Raw genomic sequence first — 8159 nt, 5'->3', positions numbered from 1 at the left:
CCCCCCCGATCTGAACCCAAGCGGTGTTTTGTTATTGGACTTCTGTGCTCGTCATGGATTGTCCATAACAAACACCATGTTCAAGCATATGTGCTCTTGGCACCGGGACACTCTAGGCCACAGTTTGATGATCGACTTTATTGTCGTTTCATCTGATCTGCGGCCGCATGTTTAGGACACTCGACTGAAGAGAGGGGCAGAGCTGACAACTGACCACTACCTGGTGATGAGTTGGCTCCGTTGGTGGGGGAGGATGCTGGTCAGACCTGGCAGACCGAAACGTATAGTGCGGGTCTGCTGGGAACGTCGGTCAGAGTCTCCCGTCAGACGGAGCTTCAACTCACACCTCCGGGAGAACTCGAACACGTTCCGGGGGAGGTAGGGGACATTGAGTCCGAGTGGGCCATGTTCTGTGCCTCCATTGTCAAGGTGGCTTATCTGAGCTGTGGCCGTAAGGTTGTCGGTGCCTGTCGTGGCAACAACCCTCGAACCCGCTGGTGGACATCGGTGGTGAGGGATGATGTCAGGCTGAAGAAGGAGTCATATCGAGTCTTTTTGGCCTGTGGGACTCCGGAAGCAGCCGAAAGGTATTGGCAGTACAAGCAGATTGCGGCTCGGGTGGTGGCTGAGGCAAAAACTCGGGCATGGGAGGAGTTTGGAGAGGCCATGGAAAAAGACTTCCGTACAGCTTCAAAGCGATTCTGGTCCACCATCTGGCATCTCAGGGGGGAAAGTGGTTCGCCACCAACACTATTTTTGGTGGGGATGGTGCACTGCTGACCTCAACTTGGGATGTTGTGGGTCGGTGGGCGGAATTCTTCGAAGACCTCCTCAATCCTACTGACACGTCTTCCCATGAGGAAGCAGAGCCTGAGGACCCTGGGTCGGACTCTCCAATCTCTGGTGCCGCGGTCACCGAAGTGGTTAAAAAGCTCCTCGGTGGCAGGCCGCCGGGGATAGATGAGATTCACCCGGAGTTCCTTAAGGCTCTAGATGTTGTGGGGTTGCGTTGGTTAATGCGACTCTACAATATTGCGTGGACATCGAGGGCAGTTCCCCTGGATTGGCAGACCAGGGTGGTGGTCCCCCTATTTAAAAAGGGGGTCCACAGAGTGTGTTCCWACTATAGGGGGATCACACTTCTGAGCCTCCCTGGTAAGGTCTATTCAGGGGTTCTGGAGAGGAGGGTCTGTTGGAAGGTCGAATTTCGGATTCAGGAAGAGCAGTGTGGTTTTCGTCCTGGTCGTGGAACAGCGGACCAGCTCTACATCCTTAGCAGGGTCCTGGAGGGTGCATGGGAGTTCGCCCAACCAGTCTGTGTGTTTTGTGGACTTGGAGAAGGCGTTCGACCGTGTCCCTCGGTGACTCCTGTGGGGGGTACTCCGGGAGTATCGGGTACCAGGCCCGTTGATAGGGGCCGTTAGGTCCCTGTACGACCGGTGCCAGAGCTTGGTCTGCATTGCCAGTAGTAAGTCTGATTCGTTTCCGGTGAGAGTTGGACTCCGCCAAGGTTGCCTTTTGTCACTGATTCTGTTCATAACTTTTATGGACAGAATTTCTAGGAGCAGCCAAGGTGTAGAGGGGATCCTTTTTGGTGACCTTAGGATCACGTCTCTGCTTTTTGTGGATGATGTGGTCCCATTGGCTTCATCAGATCTTGATCTCCAGCTCTCGCTGGAGCGGTTCACAGCTGAGTGTGAAGAGGCCGGGATGAGGATCAGTGCCTCCAAATCCGAGACCATGGTCTTGAGCCGGAAAATGGTAATGTGCCACCTCCAAGTCAGGGAGGAGGTCCTGCCCCACATGGAGGAGTTTAAGCATCTCGGGGTCTTGTTCATGAATGAGGGAAGAATGGAGCGGGAGATCGACAGGCGGATTGGTGCTGCGTCTGGAGTGATGCAGGTGCTGTACCGGAACTGTCGTGGTGACGCAAGAGCTGAGCCAGAAGGCAAAGCTCTCGATCTACATTCCTACCCTCATCTATGGTCACAAGCTTTGGGTAGTGACCACAAGAACGAGACTGTGGGTACAAGCGGGCGAAATGAGTTTCCTTCGCAGGGTGTCTGGGCTCTCCCTTAGAGATAGGGTGAGAAGCTCAGTCATCCGGGAGGGACTCGAGTAGAGCCGCTGCTCCTCCACATCAAGAGGAGCCAGTTGAGGTGGCTCGGGCATCTGGTTAGGATGCCTCCTGGACKCCTCCCTGGTGAGGTGTTCCGGGCACATCCCACTGGGAGGAGGCCCAGAGGAAAACCCAGGACATGCTGGAGGGACCATGTTTCTCSACTGGCTTGGGAACGCCTTGGGATTGCCCCGGATGAGCTGGCTCAAGTGGCTGGGGAGAGGGAAGTCTGGGTCTCTCTGCTTAGGCTGCTGCCCCCGCGACCCGACCCCGGATAAGCGGCAGAAAACGGACAGACAGACATTTATTTAGAKGATAGGCTCACAAAATGTAGAATTCTGTTTTATTCGTGTAAAAACGGCTTGTTTTGTTCAAGATAACTATAAAGTCTTTCTCTGTACACAACACCACACAMATTTTCAAAGGTCTCTTTCAGTTCATTGACTACAGGATTTTTGTAGACAAAAATCCTGCATATTGTTCAGTGACTACAGTCTCAGAGTGAGGTGTGGTTTCTGCAGTAATTGATAAAATTATTATTATTTTCCTTCTGTAGAGCTCTGTGAAAGCTAGCAAGTGCCAAATTTCATCTCGTTTGGACCACTGCTGGACTTCCTACACCTTCYTAGATCAATATCATACTGACCTAAATGAGATCTTCTGTGACAAAGTCCTAAATAAATTTTTGTTTAATATTTAAGTTTAAACTGTGCAACCCTCTAGCACTTCTAGCTTTAACGTGGCAATATTTTCATATACTGYCACTGTGATAAAACAATAAAATAACATACTGTGCAAACATTTGATTTGTTTGGTCTGGCAAAGAAATAAGAATCAGCATAAATGTTTACTATACAGTTGGACTACAAAAGGAAGTATTTTACATAATCAATTTTTCATTTCTGTCATCTCAGCTGTGAATGCATCTGTGCATCTCACCCAGAGCAGCCAGTCTCTGCAGCTCCTCCTCGTTGTCCGTGCTGTGTGGTCGACCGATCTGAAGAACCTGGTTCTGGCCATCGATGCTTGACTTACAAAGCAGGACTCGGTTGGTACCTGAAGCCACAAACAGTTTTAAGTGGAGTCAACATCAGAACAAAACATCCATTCATCTTCTTCCCTTTATTCATATTSGGGTCATGGAGGCAACAGGTCTAGGAGAGAAACCCAGTGATACTTTCCAGCTGGTCTTGGGTGTTCCCAGGCCAGAGAGGAGGCCAGAGAGGAGACAATCCCTCCAGCAAGTCCTGGCTCTTCTACTACTCTGACATGCCCAGAGCACCTCTAAAAGCTAGGTGTGCACAAGGCATCATAATAAGATGAACCACTTCAACTGCCTCTTTTCGATGCAGAGGAGCAGTGGCACTACTCCCCTGACACATAATCCATCCTTTTAGGATATCAAGTAAATTTTATTTATTCAGTGAAACAAACCCAATAATACCATCAATTAAAAAAATAGTGGGTGGGAAACCGTCATTGCCCTACTCTGAGCTAAGAGCAATGTCCTTAAGCCCTCAGCTGCTCCCCAGGTGCCTCAAAATGGCAGCCCACTGCTCCATGTGTGCTCAAGTGCGTAATGGGGAAAATGTACAGAATTAATTCCCCCCATTAAGGAACRATAAATACAAAATGATAAAAAATTAAAACTATGACCCATTTTTGTTTGATATAAATACACAACACATCATTTTCAACACAAATATTTTTGAGTGAACTGCCAACACATGAGAGACCAAGCTTACAAGTCACATGTTCCTTCATCTCAGACGTTCCTCAAATATTTTCTGTTCCTTAGATGTAATCTGATCTACCTCCAGAAAGTCTGAAAATCAGCCASAGTCCCCTTTTCCTCTGCTGTGAACACTACTTCATGTCCAGTTAAAACRAGTTTGTATTGTTTCAAGGGTATTGTTCAATGTTTTTCAGTAAAATAAGACTGGAATATTGAAGGTGTAACCKTATAACACCTGAAAGTGTTAGTTATAAAAAAAAATCTGTATCGGTGATTGGCCAGAAAACTGTAATCAGTGCACCCCTAGTAATGACAAGTTTATAACAAACAGACTGTAATAACAYTGTGAGCACAGATTTAAAATATGACAATAGTCTTAATGTGTTTCAAAAACAGCAGTTTAAACTTTATTTWAAAAAGTCTAAAAGTAAAATGTGCTCTTGTGATGTTTTTTAAAGCTAAAATAATCAATTATTTGTTCATGAACCCAAACAAAAGCTGTCCAAAGCCAGACCAATGATTAATTAATTTTTATCATTAAACTTCTGGCCTGTTGAGCAGAAGCCTGATGCAGTTTCAGACCAAGCGGTCATAGTTTTATGATCTCACACCTGAAGGTGTGTGCTGAGCTGCTTAAGGACACCTGGCTACTTCATCACATGTTGGTCACGTTTGGGCAACAAAACTGACACTGTGGTCACAAAATCAATGCTACTGTTTGAATTTCCAATGTGGAAATAAGGAAGTTATACACATATTCTGATGTAAGATATTTACCTACCGCCACCTTCTCTTTACATACGCACGCACGCACGCACGCACGCGCGCTCCCTGCTCAAATATATTCAATAGCTGGAAGCTATTTACTATGCACATTTCCTCAGAATTTCAAACAACCCAGGGATTTGATAAACTTTGAACTTCTGACCCAACCCCATGGCTGTTTTCATTGGGAGACAAACATCCCCCTATTTTTTTTTTTTTTTTTCAGATGAATGCCTTGAAGCAAAGAGAAAAAATACATTTTCTTTTGCTTGCTACAGATACTTCAGAAAGATATAACAGAAAACATTTTTTTTAAATGACTTATACGAGGGGTTAATTAGACAACATATTCTGTATGTCTAGAATAAGATTCACATCACTGTTGACTAAACAGCACTCACAACGTCTTTAAAAGCTTTCAAAGGACTTGTTGTGGCTTAATTAATTGTAATTGGATTTTCTGTACATAAATAACCGTGTTCTTCCTCACAGTTACAAATATAAAATGGCCGAACGGATTTTCTGATAAAATATTAATGACAGACATTTCTTTTTTGCTCAACAGCTGAAAGAGACAAGAATCTGCTAAAACAAAATCACAAAAACATATAAGCACCCACTGACAACAAAGAGGACATACTTCTTGCTATTCAGGTCTGATTTGGTAACAGGAATAGCACAGATATAACACTGAGCGATAGAGTAGGTGTTAATTAAAAAGAAAAAAATAAATCCAACATCTGCCTGATGGTCAAAGAAAATAACACAAAGGATATTTTCTTGTATATTTTAAATGGAATAAAATGTGCAACTCAAATCTGACATGGATTTAGAATACAATAGAATAGAAACTGCCTTTATTGTCCTGCAGAGGTAAAATTCAGGTGTAACAGCAGTAGCAGAAAATATAGATTCACATAATGTATTACTATGTAACAATAGCAATAATAATAATAATAGAATAAAATAATAAAAAATGTTCGCAGCAATTTCTCACAAATGCTAATAAAATTTAAATGAAAATAATATATATTTTGTTGAGCAAATTACTGTTAGTAACATCACCTCCAACAACAAGTAGGGAGAATGTGTTATATCCCATTTTCAACAAATGAACCATTTGCAGAGCTCTTAATTAAATATTTACAACATGCTTTGATCAAAATACTGCAAAGTTAAAGCACCACAGCACCTCTCTACCTCCATAACAGTGTTTTATTCTTTGAAACCTTTTTTTAGAAGAGTTAGGAGAGAAGATAATGAATGAAATTGTAATTATTTGATCAAATCATAGGATTTTAGGACACCAACATTAAAAAATGCTTTTTCAGCTGAATGATATAAAACCAAGTTAAATGTTTATTTTCATAATTTCACCATGTGCCTATAATAAGATGATGCATTTAATGAAAAAATCCTCAAAATAAATTTGGAAACAAAACCCACAAATGGCAAGACAGATTTGTAAATTGGGAAATAAAATGCTAAAATAAAATCATCCATAAAAACAGGTGGACTGATTACAAATGTAATGGAGCTCCAATGCTTGTAGAGCTATTTATCCAATTTGAATCTTAATCTCCCCATAAGTATAAAAATGAGTCCAGTGGCATGAGTTTTACTCTGTTTGGTTGTCTGTCATTGTCATTATTTTATTACTTAAAGAGAGCTATTCAGTCACTAAATTATAATCTGGGTCAAGTCTGACATCTGGTGGTGTGAAGCAGACTGAACTTAATATCTGCTACTGGCTTAACATGACACAGTCAACTGCTTTTGTTATTTATAAAATATGCTTCAATTAAATTCAATAAAAAATAATAATGAATAATTTGAAGTTATATAAAACAACTCAAGCCCATTTCAAGATGTGTACGTACCAACATTGGCGACGTAGAGCTTGTTGTTGAGAATCAGCGCCACCACAGCTGTAGCGCCTCCTGACACCTCCTGCTCCAGCTCCTTCAGGCGTTCCTGCACCTTCTGACTCTGAGGAGAGAGCTGGTGGAATGACACATTCTGGCAAGCCGGAAGGCATACAGACACAGAAGAGATGAAGGAGGAGGAGGAGGTAATATTGTGGATAAGAGGGAATATTAGGAACGAAGTAGAAAAGAAATGAAAATAGAGAACAATCAGTAGAAGTAGGCTGCACAACTGTCAGGTGACGACGTGAGATAAAAACAAGTGAAAATGAGAATAAGAGAGGGAGGAGGAAATATCGAGACACAACTATGAAAACAAGGGGAATCTCGGTTAAATGGAGGTGGTTGGGTGATAAGGCGACAAAAACTGGAGGAAGAACAAGATCTAGTGAGGGAGAATTAGACGAGATTTATTCAACAAAACTGTTAGAAAGAGTAATTGGAAATAAGAAACTCATTATCTTATGTCTAGATATTTTCTCATACAGATGCCTAAATCTGAGGATGTTACTGAAACAACATAGTAATTTGTGAAAAGGCTCAACGCTGTGTGTGTGCTTACCTCATTGTGTGGCGTGGCGTAGGTGGACAGGTGAGCTTTTTCAGCCAGAGCATCGTCTATTGTTTTAAAGTAGCTTTTCTCCACCACATCAAAGGCCTGCAGCAATCCAGCAGAAGGATTTGCTACCACTTACTCACTTTGGAAATGTGTCAAATCAACCAAATATTAACACAATAAACAAGAAGATAAGAAAACTATAACGGCATAATCGCCCAGTTTACCTCCTGTTTAGCAGCTGACAAAACCAAATGACTTTTGGTTGTTTCAGTGTGAACGGCTTGATGATTTTCAGTCACAACTTAGCTCTACAGTAGGAATTAAATTTGATTTTCTTAATCTGTTTTTGGGTATAAGCAACGGGGATTTGCTTTGTGCATTTTTTTTCCTCTTAGATCAAGAAGGTCTGGAACTAAAGTGTGAAACTGCAGACATTTTGTACAACTGACTAAATCTTGCAGAAAAATAATTATGAATGTGGCACACTTTAGCATGTTCCCAAGAATAGGGCTGTACAGTGCGACATACACACAGTCAAAATTGATTTACCTTTATAAATCATTGTTTGGATAAAAAAAAATCAATTAAATATTTAGGGGACAAACACTGTGATATTTGAGAAGTGAACTGAAGTTTATATGATTTACAGAAAGTGTGCAATAATTGGTTAAACAAAATTAGACAGGTGCATAACTTTGGGCACCAAAAAAAAAACAAACAAACAAAAAAAAACCCTTCACTCAATATTTAGTAGCTCCTCCTTTCATGGAAATAACAGCCTCTAAATGCTTCCTATAGCTTCTAATGAGAATCTGGATTGTGGCTGAAGGTATTTTAGACCATTCTTCTTTACATTGGTCTCCAGAATCTGCTGATATTGGTTGGAATCCATGCGTCCCTCAACTTTAACAAGATTCCCAGTCCCTGTACTGGCCACACAGCCCCACAGCATGAAGGAACCACCCCCACATTTTACTGTAGGTGGCAGGTGTTTTTCTTGGGAGTGCTGTGTTTTTTTTCCTCCATGCATAACGACTCTTGTTCTGCCCAAATAAC

At 42.2% G+C, this 8159-nt stretch overlaps 1 protein-coding gene across 1 annotated transcript in view; it reads right to left on the bottom strand.

Moving 5' to 3' along the window:
* tab1 (TGF-beta activated kinase 1/MAP3K7 binding protein 1) overlaps positions 1-7202 on the bottom strand; it is a gene marked incomplete at its 5' end in the record, with an annotated part of 16587 nt that extends 9385 nt beyond the window's left edge. The window contains 3 exon segments of the mRNA XM_014015508.1: positions 3059-3175; positions 6500-6638; positions 7107-7202. Coding sequence (XP_013870962.1) covers positions 3059-3175; positions 6500-6638; positions 7107-7202 — 352 coding nt within the window.
* Between the last annotated feature and the right edge of the window lie 957 nt (positions 7203-8159).

Source organism: Austrofundulus limnaeus, unplaced genomic scaffold (genome assembly GCF_001266775.1).
Source record: "Austrofundulus limnaeus strain Quisiro unplaced genomic scaffold, Austrofundulus_limnaeus-1.0 Scaffold130, whole genome shotgun sequence".
In the NCBI taxonomy this organism is placed as follows: domain Eukaryota; kingdom Metazoa; phylum Chordata; class Actinopteri; order Cyprinodontiformes; family Rivulidae; genus Austrofundulus; species Austrofundulus limnaeus.
This window is presented reverse-complemented; position numbering and strand designations above follow the sequence as displayed.